Here is an 18,227-nt window from a genome sequence, read left to right on the forward strand (position 1 = left end):
TCTGCCTCTTCTAGGTGGTGGCTTTGCCGACTTTCAAGATTTTGGGTCTGTGGTCTGTTCTGGCGTACCTATCTACAGGAGTCCTGGTGTTCCTTTGGCAAGTTTCTGCTGTTGCCTTTTCTTTGGCTGTACTGTGATTTACTCTCCAGCTCGCTAGTTGGCATCCATTTTCAGTGGCCTGCTGAGTTGTTAAGACAGCGTAGATCTAGCGCCTGATCATATTGGGCCTATCCAATGGAGAGCTGTATGGATCATGGGTGCCACCCTAACATTGGGTTTACCACTTTACCGTCTTCCTGTGAAGATGGCACTTGTTTCAATTTCACAGGTCTCCTTTCCTCCATTGTATCCTCTGATATGGCATATACAGGTGGGCATTGAGGGTTAAGTTCACAGGAGGGACTTTGGCCATGGTCTAACCAGTTCCACATTGGATATAGTAGTCAACTGGATTGCTCCAGTTACCACAGCCTATTCTTTAAAGCACAGTAATGCTGAGTGCATTTTCTGACACCATTTCCTTACTAGGCAGCATGGCTGAACACATTTGTGTCTCTAGCACACTGGCTGTTTGCAGGTATGTTTCAAGGTTCTGTTTTTACCACCTTGCAAGCTCCTCGTCTGCTGCAGCGCATAGCACCTTATGCCTGTTTGGCTGAGGGGAGATATGATTGAAGTCTACAAAATCCTGAGTGGAGTAGACTAGGGAACACTTGATGAAGTTACAGGGAAATACTTTTAAAACCAATAGGAGGAAATATTTTTTCACTCGGAGAATAATTAAGCTCTGGAACGTACTGCCAGAGGTTGTAGTAAGAGCGGATAGCGTAGCTGGTTTTAAGAAGGACTTGGACAATTTCCTGGAGGAAAAAAGTCCATAGTCTATTATTGAGAGAGACATGGAGCAAGCCACTGCTTGCCCTGGATCGGTAGCATGGAATGTTGCTACTCTTTGGGTTTTGACCAGGTACTAGTGCCCTGGATTGGTCACTGTGAGAACAGGCTACTGGGCTTGATGGACCTTTGGTCTGACCTAGTAAGGCTATTCTTTGGGTTACTCTCTATCGATAGACCAGCTCCTCTTCTGGAGGGAGGGCGTGGCACTTCCTACTTGTTTGGGTTCAGCTTCTTCTATGGATCCGCCCCATTTGGGGATATAGAGTGAAGCACCTCTTGCCTTTTTTCAGCTTGGTTCCTTCTAGGTTTCAGTTCCATCTGTACAGGTAGCGTATAGCACCTGCCAATTTGGTGCAACTCCATTTATGGGTGCACTCCACCTCGCAGTGTGGATTGGGAGCCTTCTTCCATTTCGGCACAAATTCATCTATGGCTCGGCTCCATTTCTGGGTGTAGAGCAGGACACCTTTGGTCTGGTCAACACGGTTCCGTCACTTGGAGCAGAGCGCAGATTCAGCTAGATCAATGCTATGGCTCCACTGCAACTCCGGCTGCATTGGTGCCATGACTCCATCGTTGGACCCCAGGTGCAGCTCCGGCTGCCTGGTTGCCATGACTTCATCGCTGGACCTTAGGCGCAGCTCCGGCTGCATGGGTGCCATGACTTCATCGCTGGAGGTAGAGTGCAGCTCTGGCTGCAGCTTCATTGCTAGATGTGGAGTGCAGTTCAGGCAAAGTTGTGCATCGTCGGGCATTGCCTAAATTTTCCACTCTTGCGCAAGGTGTTAGGTATGGACACTCAGCACTGCCTTGTGGGTTCCCATTCACATGTTTCCTCAGGCATATTACAATGGCATACTCTCATAATAGGAATTTAAAAGAAATTTTGTTCCATTTGCTTTGCCATCATTGCCCCAGGATAGGTTTAGATTTGAAGTTCAACGTACTAGTGGATACTGCTCAGTTTGCAAGCATATTCTCCCCCTTAAATCGAGCATCAAACATGGAAATAAGTTCATTTTGAAACGTCACAGATTGCTTTTCTTCAAATGTTATTTGCATAATAATGTACCCTTGTAGCAAACTGTATGTAGGTAAATCCATGAGAAGGATAAAAATGAGAATTATTGAACATCGGAGTTGTATCAGCTGTATTGTTTGCTCTATACCTTTCGTAAAGTATTGGGAAGAAAAAAAAAATCACTCCCCTTCTGATTTAAGTTTGTTTGTTTTTGTTTTTTGTATTATGACATTTCTCCACAAGATGGTGTGATGGTAATATAGATAAAAGCCTGACATGCAGAACAACAATGGATTTTCAGACTTAATACAATACAACCTTATGGTTTAAATGCAGGATATTGATTATGGGGCTAAACATCTAAAAAGTGGCCTAAATGGCTACTTGGATGATCAAAAAGCCTGATCATTCAAGTACCCATAATCAAAGCTGGTTTTAGACGTATCTAAAACCAACTTAGGCCTTTCCCCTGCCTCTAAATGCATAGAGCAAAAAGAGGCGTTTTTAGAGGAGGGGAAAGGGCGGGCAATTGGTGGGAGGTGGGCCAACCTACACCTAGGCGTATAACAGGTGTAACCAAAACTTTAGGCAGGTTGCCTAGTTAGCACTTATACGTTTTGACTTAGACCAAGTCAAAACAGGTATAAGTGCTGAAAAGGGGCCGCTGAACTGATCGTGGCTGCTGCGACCAGCTCAGCGGCCCCAGCAACCTGCCTACCCCTTACAGCAATGATCGCGGCAAGAGAGATGGCTCACCTCCTCTGCCATGATCTACCCTTCCCCCCCACAATGATCAGGGCAGGAGGGAGCCGAAGCCCTCTTGCCCCGCGGCACCCCGACTACATTCGGGGCAAGAAGGAGCCCAGGCCCTCTTGCCCTGCGGCACCCCCGACACTTTCGGGGCAGGAGGGAGCCCAAGCCCTCCTGCCTCGCGATCCCCAACCCCCCCGGGCCGAATCCGTTGGGGCCAGCAGGGAGCCTAAGCCCTCCTGGCCCGGCGATCTCCCCGCCTCCCCCCACCAAACGATCCGGCCAGGAGGGAGCCCAAGCCCTCCTGGCCCGCGACCCCCTCTAACCCCCAATAAAATACGGGCAGGAGGGATCCCAGGCCCTCCTGCCCTCGATGCAACCCCCCCATTGACTGAACACCTGATCGCCCCCCCCCCCGCCGACCCACAACCCCCCTGCCGACCCCATGATCCCCCCCACCCACCCCTTCCCCGTACCTCAAAAAATGTTGGCCGGACGGACGGGTGCCAAGCCTGCCTGTCAGGCAGGCCAGCCAGCGCAGGAATGGGGCTTGTGCGGATGGGATCAGATGGTTTGTGGGGACGGGGTAGAAACAGGTTTTTTAAATTTCAGTCCTAGTAGTTTGCTAGTCCACAAAATAATTATTTTATTTCCCCCGGTGCATAGGTGTAAAAAGGTTGAAGAACACTGGTCTAGAGCACTTTACAGTACTTTTGATAGTACATCCGAACACTCTGCAATGGATGTAGGGATGGCTGTATGTGTCTGACCTGGAGCCAGCAGTTCAGGAGAGGCTATTGAATGTTTCTTGCTGTGGAGACAGTCCCTGTCTCACCCGCCAGCAGCTGTGACCTCTTTTACTAGGAGGCTTTCTGGTAGGCAGAGAAAGCAACCCTATTACTCTGAGGTATAGATACTTGCCTCCTGCCCAGCAGTCCCAGCCCCAGAATCCTGACCCCGTCAACCCTGTCATCAAAAGGCCCAGTCGGCTCCCCGGTCAAAGCAGGTGTTGAGCTCTTAAGTGGCTCCAGGAGAGCATAGCTGCAATCACAGTAACTGTCCCTGTTCAGAAGAGACCGATTTTTTTTTTTCCAGTCAAAGGTGGTGGTGTAGCCTTTGAAGACCAGTGAGTTCTTCAAATTGTCCATCTTGGTTGCACACTGAATTGGCGTCGATGACCACCAAATTGCCCGCCAAGAGTGTCATTCCTCAGCTCTCTAAGCATGTACTGATATAGGAAATCTCCACCCTTTTGCAGACCAGTGAAAGGGAAGGAATTTTAACATTCCAGGTATTTTCTTGTGCCCAGTAAAATGTTGGGGTGTAGGCACCCTCCTTCCCATGATTCAGGAGAGGGATTGTGTATGTTCTCTGGACTTACCTCCTATGACTGGAAAGTATTGATATGTATCTCAAATTTAAAAAAAAAAAAAAAGGAAACACCATTACTACGAGGATTCTTAAAAATTTTCCACACTTTTATATTTTCACAGGAAGTGGTTGGGGCAGAAGTGGTAAGAGGGCGTGGCATATTAGTAGGACAGTGGAAAAAATTTATCACAAAACAGGGTGATTATGTAGAAAAATGATGCACTTTGCTTTTGAAATATTTATAAAAAAAGTGCAGAATCGTTTTGAAGATTCCTCATAGTACTATGTTTTGCCCTTTGGTCTCACATCAGCTCCCAGGGGTTTTTTTTTTTGGCCAGATGTATAGCAGTGTTTCTATGAGAGTTGTTATATTCCCTCAAGGGGATTATGTGGATACAGTTTATTTCTCACCTGAATGAGTCTCCCTTGGTCTTCTGCACCTGAGTCTGGACACAGAGTTCAAAACAGCTTCCTTTGGCTGGTAAGGGATCTTTTGTTACTGAGACCGGTCACTTTCCTACCAGCAGTATACTCCTCTATAAGGGTTTCCAACTCAAAAGAAATAACCTTTATATTCCAACAAAGAAATAAGTCAGCAGTGATTTTTCTCCTGGCACTGCTCAGCCAGTTTTATTATCAGCAACTCATAACAACCTGCTTTTAAATCAGCAACTCGCAATCAATGTGCTTTTAAACCAGCAGAAATAAACTCTATAATCCAAACAGAAAAGTTGTTCAGCTGTGGCTTTTCAGAACACTTAAGAACATAAGAAGTCGCCTCTACTGGGTCAGAGGTCCATCGTGCCCAGCGGTCCGCTCCCGCGACGGCCCATCAGGCCCATGACCTGTGAAGTGGTTTCTGACTATTTCTATAACCTACCTCTACTATCTGTACTCCTCAATCCCCTTATCCTTTAGGAACCTATCTAGACCCTCCTTGAACCCATGTAGTGTGCTCTGGCCTATCACAACCTCCGGGAGCGCGTTCCATGTGTCCACCACCCTCTGAGTAAAAAAAAAACTTCCTGGCATTTGTTCTAAACCTGTCCTTTTTCAATTTCTCCGAGTGCCCCCTTGTACTTGTGATTCCCCACAGTCTGAAGAATCTGTCCCTGTCTACCTTCTCTATGCCTTTCAGGATTTTGAAGGTTTCTATCATGTCTCCTCTAAGTCTCCGCTTTTCCAGGGAGAATACCCCAGCATTTCCAACCTGTCAGCATATGAGAAGTTTTCCATACCTTTTATCAGTTTTGTCGCTCTTCTCTGGACTCCCTCAAGTACTGCCATGTCCTTCTTGTGATATGGCGACCAGTACTGGACACAGTACTCCAGATGTGGGCGCACCATTGCCCGATACAGCGGCAAGATGACTTCCTTCGTCCTGGTCGTGATACCCTTTTTAATGATGCCCAACATTCTGTTCGCTTTCTTGGCGGCTGTCGCACACTGTGCTGATGCTTTCAATGTTGTGTCCACCAAGACCCCCAGGTCTCTTTCAAGGTTGCTCACCCCTAGCAATGATCCCTCCATTTTATAGTTGAACATCGGGGTTTTTTCCCTACATGCATGACCTTGCATTTCTCAATGTTAAAACTCATTTGCCATTTTCTTGCCCACTCTTCCAATCTCGTTAGGTCCCTTTGCAGGTCTTCAACTGGATGAATTTCTTACAGGTCTGGACCTCGAGGAGGCATATTTGCATTTCCCTATCTGGCCCCCACACCAACAGGTTCACCCATACTTGGACGATTGGTTAACCCGGGCTTCTTCCCATCAAGAAAGTTTCAGATTACTCAAAGGGTGATTTCTCTGCTGCAGTCAGGCTGGGTGTTAAACTTTTAGGAAAGTTCCCTCGTTCCTTCCCAGTCATCGGTGCATCTAAGAGTCAGATTCGACACAGCCCAGAGGAGGGTTTTTCTGCCTGAGGACCAGGGCGTGAAGTTGCAGTCTCAGTTTTGCTTGATGATCCAGGTGCCTCGCCCACGGATGTGGGATTTTTTCCAGGCTTGGGACTCTGGTGGTGGTTCTGGAGGTAGTTCCATGGGCCCGCTTTCATATCAAGCCTCTTCAGCGACCTCTTCTTTCCTGATGGTCTCCGGTGTCTCAGGATTATGATCGTCACCTTCGATGGACACCCCAGGGCCTACACAGCATAGATTGGTGGCTGGACAGTGCCGGTCTATTCAAAGGGATGCTCCTTGTGACCTCGGAGTGGCTGGAGGTCACGACAGATGCCAGTGTGACTGGCTGGGGGGCTCAGTGCCTGCAGGCATCGACGTATGGCATGTCCCTGGAGGAGCTTGGTGCTCCATCAATCTCCTGGAATTGAGAGTGATCAGATTTGCCCTGTTGGAGTTTCAGAATCTGATTCAGAGCAGGCCAACAAGGGTCTTCTTGGACAGTGTCATGCCGCATGGCGTGGTCCCCGGAGGAGGCTCGGTGCTCCATCAGTCTTCTAGAATTGAGAGTGATCAGATTTGCCCTGTTGGAGTTTCAGAATCTGATTCAGAGCAGGCCAACAAGGGTCTTCTTGGACAGTGTCATGCCGCATGGCGTGGTCCCCGGAGGAGGCTCGGTGCTCCATCAGTCTTCTAGAATTGAGAGTGATCAGATTTGCCCTGTTGGAGTTTAGGAATCTGATTCAGGGCAGGCCGACAAGGGTCTTCTCGGACAGTGTCTCAGCGGTCGCCTATATCATCAGGCAAGGGAACAAGAGGAGCCCTCAACTAGCTCAGGAGGCTCAGACTCTGCTTCTGTAATGTAATGTAATGTAATTTATTTCTTATATACCGCTACATCCGTTAGGTTCTAAGCGGTTTACAGAAAATATACATTAAGATTAGAAATAAGAAAGGTACTTGAAAAATTCCCTTACTGTCCCAAAGGCTCACAATCTAACTAAAGTACCTGGAGGGTAATAGAGAAGTGAAAAGTAGAGTTAGAGGAAAAATAAAAATAAAATAAACATTTTAACAAGACAGCATTGATCTAAATACTTTGGAAGGTAGAAGAGAGGAGAGAAAGGAATAGAAGCTCTGCTTCTGTGGGCCAAGTCGTGTCTTCCGCTTTTGTCAGTGGCTCACATTGTGGTATCTGCTAACGTTCAGGGGGACTTCCTCAGCAGCAATCTTCTAGAACCAGGAGCAGGAGGAGTTCCAGCTCATAGTTGAAAGGTGGGGGCATTCGGAGTTGGACCTCATGGCCTCTGCTCGAAATGCAAAACTTCCTCGTTTCTTCAGCAGATGTCGGGAGCCGTCTTCCGAGGGGATGGACCCGTTGGCTCTTCCGTGGCTTCCAGAGAGCCGTCTGTATGTCTTTTCCCCCTGGCCGATGATAGGCCAAGTGTTACATCGGTTTGCTCACTTCAGGGGGAAAGTAGTCTTTGTGGCTCTGGATTAGCCACGCCGTCTTTGGTAAGTGGATCTTCTGGGTTTGGCGATGGAGATTCCTCTCCGGCTGCCAGATGTGCTAACTCAAGGTCCGATATGGATGGATGATCCCTCCCACTTTGGTCTTACGGCCTGGCTATTGAGCAGTCAAGGCTGAGGCGTAAGGGATTTTCGTAACAGGTTATTTCTACTCTGCTGCAGACAAAGAAGAGGTCTACATCCACAGCTTATGCCCAGGTTTGGAGAGTTTTCGAGTCATGGTATAGTCAGCGAGGGTTTTCCCCTTTCCAGGCTTCTCTGTCTCATATTCTAGACTTTTTACAGGACAGAGTATCTAAAGGGTTGGCATGCAATTCCCTCAAGGTTTAAGTGGCGGCCTGTTTCAGGGGCCGAGTGTCTCCCTCTTACTTGGCTTCTATGCCTGAGGTAGTATGCTTTCTGAAAAGGGTGCAGCCTCTTCGCCCTCCTTTGCGGAGGCCCTGTCCAGATTGGAGTCTTCACCTGGTGCTTCATGGTTTGCATGATGCCCCCTTCGAACCCTTGAGCGTGGCTTCCCTCAAAGATATCACCTTGAAGATGGTCTTTCTGGTGGCTCTGGCATCGGGTGTCTGAGCTGCAGGCTCTGTCCTGCAGAAATTCCTTTCTGTGTTTCACGGCTGCTGGGGTGTCAGTACTGCCAGTTCCTTCCTTTCTTCCTAAGGTGGTTTCTTTTTTTCATGTCAGTCACTTTGTTTCTCCCCTCTATCAGGGAGGACTATGGGATGCGCTTCTGGACTTTGCACCTTCTCGATGTGCGGGAAGATGCTGCTACACTATCTTCAGGTTACATTATCTTCAAGTTACTAATGACTTTAGGCAGTCGGATCACCTCTTTGTATTGTTCTTGGGCCCTAAGAAGGGCTTGGCAGCTTCCAAGGCTTCAGTGGCCCGTTGGGTCCAGGAGGCTATTTCTTCTGCATACTTCCTGGCTGGTAAGCCAGTTCCACTGGATTTCTGCGCACACTTCACTAGAGCGGTAGCGACTTCGACTTATTGGGTGGAGTCCAAAGGCTTTTCCTTAGAGGAGATTTGTAGGGCCATGCCGTGGTCCTCCTCAAATGCGTTCTCCAAGCATTACTGTTTGGATGTGACCACGCATGGGGAGTCTGCATTTGGTACTTTGGTTATCGTGGAGGCTGCGTTGGCTTCCCACCCTGCTGAGGATTGCTATGCTACATCCCACTAGTCTCTTGATTCATCTGCTGCTGTTACTAAGGAAGGAAAAATTATGCCTTACCTGTTAATTTTCTTTCCTTTAGACTCATCAGATGAATCCAGAGCCCCACCCATTCAGGATTTGGGATTTTTCTGTGGTTGTTTCCCATTGAAGGAGGTTTTTCACATTTTTTCACGGCATTGTTGCTGTGGCTTGTTGGTCCATGGTTGAACTTTGTTATGGGAAAGAAGTTTTTTTTTAATATACGTTCCATCCAAGAAGAGCACCTGCAATTCAGTTCTCTATTTCCACCTGCTGGTAGATGTACGGTATCCCACTAGTCTTTGGATTCATCTGCTGTGTCTAAAGCAGGGGTGTCCAATGTCGGTCCTCGAGGGCCGCAATCCAGTCGGGTTTTCAGGATTTCCCCAATGATTATGCATGAGATCTATTAGCATACAATGAAAGCAGTGCATGCAAATAGATCTCATGAATATTCATTGGGGAAATCTTGAAAACCCGACTGGACTGCAGCCCTCGAGGACCGACATTGGACACCCCTGGTCTAAAGGAAAGAAAATTAACAGGTAAGGCATAATTTTTCTTTCACCACAGCTTCATCTATGGCAGTGGTTCCCAACCCTGTCCTGGAGGAACACCAGGCCAATTGGGTTTTCAGGCTAGCCCTAATGAATATGCATGAAGCAAATTTGCATGCCTATCACTTCCATCATATGCAAATCTCTCTCATGCATATTCATTAGGGCTAGCCTGAAAACCCGATTGGCCTGGTGTTCCTCCAGGACAGGGTTGGGAATCACTGATCTATGGTTCAGCTCCGCATAGAGAGCCTTCAGCCCATTTGGCAAGGCCCCTTCGCTAGATGTCCACTATAGCTGTATAGTAGTTCCCTCACTGGCAATGGATCTATTGAATTTGATATTAATGACAATAACATATTTATAATTGATGCAAATTTGGTTTTCATAAAATCTAACCCAAATCTAATCTACAATCTAAGGGTCCCTTTTACAAAGCCATTTTGACGATTCTCCTGTTGCAAATGCACCAAAGCCCATAGTTATTGAATGGGCTTCGGTGAATTTTCTGTAGGGGGAATTGTTACCGCAGCTTTATAAAAGGGGCTCTAAGTTGTTTTAAGTACAGTTACCTGCCTTCTTTTGTTTTTTTAAATTCCCACTGAATTGATTTGATGATTCTCTGCTGAACAGCTGCTGCTTTGATTAGGAAAGAGTTCAATTAACGATCGGGAAGGGTTTTGTTTGAGTCTCTTCTCTTTGTTTATTGCAGGTGTATTAAAAAAAACAACTCTCAGAACCTGCTCAGCTGTATGAATATTGGAGTTGTCGGGTGATCGGGAGCTTATGAAGAGATTCTGTCATATAAAACAGTGCCCAAAGTCTATTACTAGGAGAAGGGACGAACGAGACAAAAAGAAGCTGAATTTCTGTAGCACATGATGGTAGGTAATTTCCTGCATTCCCACGTTCTGAACCTCATGTTTAATACTGTGAAAGCAAGGAGTAAGTTTTGGAGAAGCTTTATCTGATGTAATACTTGCTGATAGCACTCTACAGTGTAAGTAAAGCGAATGGAATGTGATTTATTACAAAGGCCTTTAAACCACAGAATGGAGCCTTGTGAGTCTGCAGCACATGAATTATTAAATATAAATGAGAGGATGTTCACAAAAGAACATTTTCTACTTAAACCAGCATTAATGAGCTGTTGCCGTCTGCAGGGTGACCTTGAACTGTGGTTTGCATAACAAAAATATAGGCACTTTTTTCCCCTGAGGTTATTTTAAACATTTTGCTTCATTTAAAGTTTCAAGTTTTCTAGGTGACTTGATCAATCGCTTAATCAAACATTCTAAGCGATGTACACTTTAAAATTTACAATTATTAGAGAACAATACAATACGTACAAATACTTAAATAATGGTAAATTGCTCTTAATTATAACATTACTAAACATAGGGTAAGAAGGGATGAGATACAATTCATAAAGTAAAGAAGAAACATTGAGGGAAAATACAAAAGGGAAATAGGTAACACAGGTATAACAAAATAAAATATGATACTCCAATAATAATATTATGTTGTAAAGGCATCTTTAAAAAGGAAGGTTTTTAACTCAGTTTTAAATTTTCCAAATTCTTTCTCCTCCCGTAAAAAAATAGGGAGGGCGTTCCAAGTCTGCGGCGCTGTACAAGAAAAAATAAATTGTCTCCTCGTATTAATAATTTTTAATGAAGGAATAGATAGCAGATTTTGTTCGCTAGATCGTAGAATTCTCTTTGCAGAATATGGAATAAGTAACCTAAATAAAAATGCAGGGGTCTTATTGTTTAGAGTTTTAAAAATAATTATGCATAACTTATAAGTGATTCTATGAATAACAGGGAGCCAATGAGCCTTTTTGAGGAGAGGTGTTACATGATCAAATTTTTTAGACTTAGTTATTAATTTTATAGCTGTATTTTGTATAATTTGTAGTCGTTTTATTTCATATAATGCAATTCCTTTGAATAAAGAATTGCAATAATCAATTTTAGACATCACCAAAGAGTGAATCAATATAGTAAGTGATTTGGGACAGAGAAATTTAGAAATGGAACGAATTTTACGTAACCTATAAAAGGTCGTTTTCACAATGTTACTGATATGATCATGATAATTAAGTTTATTATCAAAGATTACCCCTAAAATTTTTGTATTTTTAACTAATTGTAAAGGAGCGTTATGAATTGAAATTGGAGAAACAAGAGGAAAACTATCCTTCCAAAGAAATAGCATAACATTGGTTTTTTTGATATTGAGGGCCAGTCTGTTTCTATCTAGCCAATGATAAACTTGATCAAGTTTTCCATTAATGGCCGAAATTTCACTTATGTTATTGTTATTGCTTACTATTGCTAGCCTATTGCTTACTGAAGTATTAATGTGAGCATACTTTTTGTCTGTATGTATATCGTAGTATAACTCATGAAGTCTTATATTAACAGTTACATATTAATAGTTCAAAGAAAAGCGTTTCGTACATGTGTTCTAGCATGCAATTTTAGGTTTTAAAATTGTAAGAAAAAACAATTAAAACATGAATTCTGTTATGTCCCTTCTGAATTCCATACTCAGGGGTGCCCACACTTTTTGGACTTGCGAGCTACTTTTAAAATGACCAAGTCAAAATGATCTACCAACAATAAAATTTTAAAAAAAAACACAAAGCACACCGTACGCAGAGAAAATGTTAATTATCATTCCTATTCCGTTTTTTTTTTTAAAGAGGTCAAGGCAGATGACTCTATGCACTGTCACCTCAGTAACAATCATACAAAAATAAACAAATATACCCCTCTCCCTTTTTGCTTAACCACAATAGCAGTTTTTAGCGCAGGGAGCTGCGCTGAATGCCCAGCGCTGCTCTCGATGCTCATAGGCTCCCTGCGCTAAAAATCACTATTGCAGTTTAGTAAAAGGGGGCCATAGTGCAAAATATAGACAGCAGATATAAATTCAGACACATTATGATCACTAAATTTAAAATAAAATAATTTTTCCTACCTTTGTTGTCTGGTGATTTCATGAGTCTCTGGTTGCACTTTCTTCTTCTGACTGTGCATCCAATCTTTCTTCCCTGCTTTCAGCCTGAATGCTTCCTCTCCTCCAGACCTCATTCCCTCCCCAAACTTTTTCTTCCTCTCCCTGCCCTTTCTCCCTGCCTCCCTTTCTTTTTTTTCTCTGTTCATGCCCCCTTTCTTTTTTTCTGTTTCCCTTCTTTCCTTCTGTTTCCCTGTCTGCCCCCCTTCTTTCTTTCTTCATGCCCTCCCCCAAGCCACTGCCGCCGCCATCGGAGAGCAGGCCCCCAAGTCACCGCTGCCATCGGGGAACAGGCCTCAAAGCCGCCGTTGCCCCAAGCTCTCCCTGCATTGGGCCGACCAGCATTCCTCTCCCCGACATCAATTCTGCCTTCGGAGAGGAAGTTCCGGTTCAGCCAGGCATCGATTGGCTGGCCTGAGCTTCCTCTCTGATGGCAGAATTGACGTCGGGGAGAAGAAGGCTGATCGGTCCGATAGATCGCCAAGGCAAAGGAATCTATCACGGGATGGGCTCCGCAATCAACTCACTTTGTCTTGGCGATCTACCGGTCGATCGCGATCGACCTGTTGGGCACCCCTGCTCTAGGTGTTCAATCCCTTCCTGTAATCTGGGAGTTGCAGAAATTCAAACATTTTTCTGAGCATATGCTCCTCCTACCTTAGAGAGAGAGCGAGAGAGAGCCCCCTACAGTTTTCAATTTCTGTAAGCAATCTGTGCAGAAGTCTCTTGATCTGCTCAGCATCTTTTTCTTATTCTTTCACTTTGGGGGGTCCAAGAATTTGATAATATCTTGGATCTCAGTGTCAACTGAGAAATCTGAGTTGTTACCTTTGGCCAGCAGGATATGAATCGATGCAATATTTTGGATCAAATTGAGAAAATCAGACGTTTGTTTGGCCTGGAAAGATCTTCCACTGGCCCTTATGGGCAAAGTGGCATTAGTTAAAATGATAATGCTGCCAAAACTACTATATCTACTTCAAACAGTGCCAATTTGGATACTTAAAAAAGACGAACGACGGATGCACTCAATTTTGGGCTCATTCATCTGGAGGAATAGAGCAGCGAGAATTAGTTATAGTAAACTTATATTTGACAAACTTATACAGTGGAACCTTGGTTTATGAGCATAATTCATTCCAGAAGCATGCTCGTAAACCAATTTACTCATATATCACCGTATTTACACCACTTAGAGCTCAATTTGTGGATCCGATGACAATTTGACATGTAAAGCTTAGGGCAATGAGACAAATACAGTGGTACCTTGGATTACGAGCATAATCCGTTCCAGGAGCATGCTCATAATCCAAAATGCTCGTTTATCAAAGCGAGTTTCCCCATAGGAAATAATGGAAACTTGCTTTGATACGTTCCTACCCCCCCACCAAGGCCAGCAGTGCTGCTCCCCCCGAAGGCCCCGCGATCTGACACAGAAGAGGAGGCCGACATGCAGGTGCTACATTAAAATAAGAAGAGGGCTCTGGGGGACTTCAGGTTGCGGCAGGGGGGTGCCCGATGGCGGCGGGGGGTGCCGGATCATGGGGGGAGGGTGCCGGTTTGCGGGGGGGGGGGGGGCTCGTAAATCGAGGCGCACTCGGTTTCCGAGTTGCCGATTTTGCGAATGTTTTGCTCGTCTTGCAAAACACTTGCAAATCGGTGCACTCGTAAACCGAGGTACCACTGTAGAGCTCTTAAGTGGTACCGCTGAGTATCTTGATAAGGTTGTACAAAAGGGTTATGGAGGGAATAGTTGAATAATCGCAACTATTTCGACAACTAGTTGTTAGAGGTACATACCCTTTGAAATAACTGCTGTATAAAATCAGTGCACAAATTGCGTGGTCACTTTGATTTTAGCCACTACCAGCACACTAAAAATCCTGACATTTTATGCTATGTTGCTTTCTGGGACAAATATTTACAACTCTCATCAGCTTCCCTTTAATTGATGCTGGGGGAAGCATGTGTGCATGTATGGATAGTTGGTAAATGAGATACCCCTCCCCTAGGTGAGGTGGCGAATGGGACAGGGACGACTGGGGAATTATGAAAAACAAGGTCTCTGGGAGATTGAGTTGGAGATTTTATCTTTTTGCATTTCTCAGTTCGCTATATTTTGGAAGAATACTCTGTATAGACACTGGAATTATAGTAATCGATGCACCTGCAGATATCCTTGCTAGTGATTGTTAATGTGGCCAGACTATGCTGTACACCTCAAAGTTTTCTAGAGTTTGTAACTTCTGCTTTTAGGGGAGCAATTTTTCATGTACTACGCCTTTTCTATTATTCTTATGTTTATGCTCTATTATCCCAGGACAAGCAGGCAGCATATTCTTAACTGATGGGGTGATGGCACCGACGGAGCCCTGGTACGGACAATTTTAGAGTGATTGCACTCTAAGAACTTAGAAAGTTCTAGTTAGGCCGCACCGCACATGCGCGAGTGCCTTCCCGCCCGACAGGCGTGAGGTCCCCGGTTTCTTAGTTTCCGCGGAGCTAAGAAGACGCGTTTTTTTCAATGGCCGTTGAAAAATTTTCAACTGCCTTCCCGCTCGCGTGTTTTCTTCTTGGAAGCTTATCTTCCTTTTTTCTTTGTTCCTTATTGAAAAATTAAAAAAAAAAATAAAATAAAATTTCCTTTTTTCTTTTCTTATTTTCAGGTTCGCCCCGGCGGGGCCTTTTGCCACCATCGAAGCCTCGGCTTTCGATTTGGTGGAGGCCGTATTTACCTTCATGCCCCCTTAGCCAGGATTTTAAAAGTGCCAACGGGGTGTGCGCCCCATCTCCTTGACCGACACGCACAATTGGTGCCTTCAGTGCTTGGGTCCGGATCATAGGGCTTCCACCTGCACCCGTTGTGCTACTCTTAAGAAGGGTATCTTAAAAAACAGGCAGCTTCAACAAAAACTTCTGTTCGGTACTGCGATGGCTGATCCTTCGGCATCGACACCGACGTCGGCGGCACCCACTTCATCGACGCCGCGTGACATCGCTCCGGTGTCGCACCCTTCAGGTAAGCCGGCTAAGAAGCCTTCCTCCTTGGAGCGTCCTACGGTCGCTATGGCAGAGAGTCCAGTCCTGCCGATCTCGAGGCGCCCTCCTAAACGCTCCGCCCCTATTGAGGTGAGTGCATCCTCCTCGGCCTCCTCATCCTCTGGGCGTCGAGCGGCACCACAGGTACCGCAGAAAAAGAAAGCGATACCGGTGCCTTCCTTGGATGACCATATTGCGGCTGTCCTTCAAGTCCAACTGAAAGAGCAATTACATCAGCTCCTTCCTGCTCTGTTGGCACCGAACCTTCCAGTTCCAGTTCGGTCTGAGCCGCCGGTACCGGCCGTGGAGCAGCCGCTATTGTTGGCTTCCACTCTTTCGGTACCGGTCCATTCTGCCTCCTCAGCTTCCATGCCAGTATTATCTGCGGAACCGAGAGGCCTCCATCGGGCTGTTCAAACGACCGAACCTCCACTGCCGTCTGATCACTCCCGGCACCGGCAACCTCTAACTTCCCCAGGTACCATCTCTATGCAATCCGGGAAGTCGGTGTGCAAAATCCGGCATGCTGAACCTTCGACACCGGACTCCGGGGTCAAGGCTCTCAGGCACGGGACCCTGATCTGTATGTGCTGTGTTCAGCATTCTTGTTCTCCTGTGATACTTTAATAAAAATGATTGCACAAAAAATAAAAAGAAGTAGTACCGTATTTTCGCGGATATAACGCGTGCGTTATACGCGTTTTTACCTACCGCGCATACCCCTCGCGCGTTATATGCCTGAGCGCGGTATACAAAAGTTTTTAAACATAGTTCCCCCCCCGCCCGACGCCCGATTCACCCCCCCAGCAGGACCGCTCGCACCCCCACCCCGAACGACCGCTCGCACGCGCTCCCACCCGCACCCGCATCCACGATCGGAGCAAGAGGGAGCCCAAGCCCTCTTGCCCGGCCGACTCCCCGACGTCCGATACATCCCCCCCCCGGCAGGACCACTCGCACCCCCACCCCGAAGGACCGCCGACTTCCCGACAATATCGGGCCAGAAGGGAGCCCAAACCCTCCTGGCCACGGCGACCCCCTAACCCCACCCCGCACTACATTACGGGCAGGAGGGATCCCAGGCCCTCCTGCCCTCGACGCAAACCCCCCTCCCCCCCCAACGACCGCCCCCCCCAAGAACCTCCGACCGCCCCCCCAGCCGACCCGCGACCCCCCTGGCCGACCCCCACGACCCCCCCACCCCCCTTCCCCGTACCTTTGGTAGTTGGCCGGACAGACGGGAGCCAAACCCGCCTGTCCGGCAGGCAGCCAACGAAGGAATGAGGCCGGATTGGCCCATCCGTCCTAAAGCTCCGCCTACTGGTGGGGCCTAAGGCGCGTGGGCCAATCAGAATAGGCCCTGGAGCCTTAGGTCCCACCTGGGGGCGCGGCCTGAGGCACATGGGCCCAACCCGACCATGTGTCTCAGGCCGCGCCCCCAGGTGGGACCTAAGGCTCCAGGGCCTATTCTGATTGGCCCACGCGCCTTAGGCCCCACCAGTAGGCGGAGCTTTAGGACGGATGGGCCAATCCGGCCTCATTCCTTCGTTGGCTGCCTGCCGGACAGGCGGGTTTGGCTCCCGTCTGTCCGGCCAACTACCAAAGGTACGGGGAAGGGGGGTGGGGGGGTCGTGGGGGTCGGCCAGGGGGGGTCGCGGGTCGGCTGGGGGGGCGGTCGGAGGTTCTTGGGGGGGGGCGGTCGTTGGGGGGGGGGGGGGGTTTGCGTCGAGGGCAGGAGGGCCTGGGATCCCTCCTGCCCGTAATGTAGTGCGGGGTGGGGTTAGGGGGTCGCCGTGGCCAGGAGGGTTTGGGCTCCCTCCTGGCCCGATATTGTTGGGGAGTCGGCGGTCCTTCGGGGTGAGGGTGCGAGTGGTCCTGCCGGGGGGGGGGGATGTATCGGACGTCGGGGGGGGGGGCATCAGGATTTCAGGATGGGGACAGACCTTCAAGGGGGGACAGGACTTCAAGGGGGGACAGTGCACGGAAAGTCAGGGGGGGTGAACGGAGAGTCGGGACAGCGCATGGAAAGTCAGGGCAGTGCACGGAAGTCAGGGGGGGTGAACGGAGAGTCGGGACAGCGCACGGAAAGTCAGGGCAGTGCACGGAAGTCAGGGGGGGTGAACGGAGAGTCGGGACAGCGCACGGAAAGTCAGGGCGGGCGAAAGGAGCGTCGGGCATCATGCACGGTATAACCGTGAGCGCGGTATACAAAAGTTTTTGTACATGTCATTGTGATTTCTGCGCGCTATACCCGTGTGCGCGTTTTACACGGGTGCGCGTTATATCCGCGAAAATACGGTAGTTAGGGAGGCCAACAAACTGGGTAACAATAATGGGTGATTTCAACTACCCCGATATTGACTGGGTAAACGTAACATAGGACATGCTAGGGAGATAAAATTCCTTGATAAAATCAAGTATTGCTTTATGGAACAGCTGGTTCAGGACCTCACAAGAGGCGAAGCAATTCTAGACCTAGTTCTTAATGTATGAATTGGTACTAGGGCTGCTTAATATAATTGCTGGTATAAGTTCATACAGGAAATCTAATGCAACAGCATTTAACTTTAAATAAATGAGACTAGGATAACATGAGGAGAATGGTGAAAAAGAAACTTAGAGGAGCAGTTAAGCTTGATGGACCTTCGGTCTGTCCCTGTATGGCAACTCTTATGTTTTAAAGGTGGAAAATTTATATCAAGTGTGGAGGTTATTCATAAATACCATCCTGGAAGCCCAGACAAGATACATTCCATGTATTAAAAAAGGAGGAAGGAAGACCAAACAGCAGCCGGCATGGTAAACTAGTGAGAAGGAAGCTATTAGACCTAAAAGAGAATCCTTAAGAAAGTGGAAGAAGGATCCGGCTGAAAATAACTGTAAACAGCACAAGGGATGGCAAGTCAAATACAAGGTGCTAATAAAAGGAAGGCAGAGAGACC

The 18,227-nt window shown here is 47.2% G+C and overlaps 1 protein-coding gene across 9 annotated transcripts in view; it reads left to right on the forward strand.

Annotated features, from left to right (window-relative positions):
- Positions 1-18,227, forward strand: part of STRBP (spermatid perinuclear RNA binding protein) — a 307,353-nt gene that overhangs the window by 55,718 nt on the left and 233,408 nt on the right. For all 9 annotated transcript variants that reach the window (XM_033959926.1, XM_033959928.1, XM_033959924.1 and 6 more), the window contains exon 2: positions 9,935-10,106. In XM_033959926.1, the coding sequence (XP_033815817.1) occupies positions 10,101-10,106 (6 nt within the window). In that variant the 5' untranslated portion in view covers positions 9,935-10,100. The remainder of the gene's footprint in view (positions 1-9,934; positions 10,107-18,227) is intronic.

Source organism: Geotrypetes seraphini, chromosome 10 (genome assembly GCF_902459505.1).
Source record: "Geotrypetes seraphini chromosome 10, aGeoSer1.1, whole genome shotgun sequence".
Lineage (NCBI taxonomy): Eukaryota > Metazoa > Chordata > Amphibia > Gymnophiona > Dermophiidae > Geotrypetes > Geotrypetes seraphini.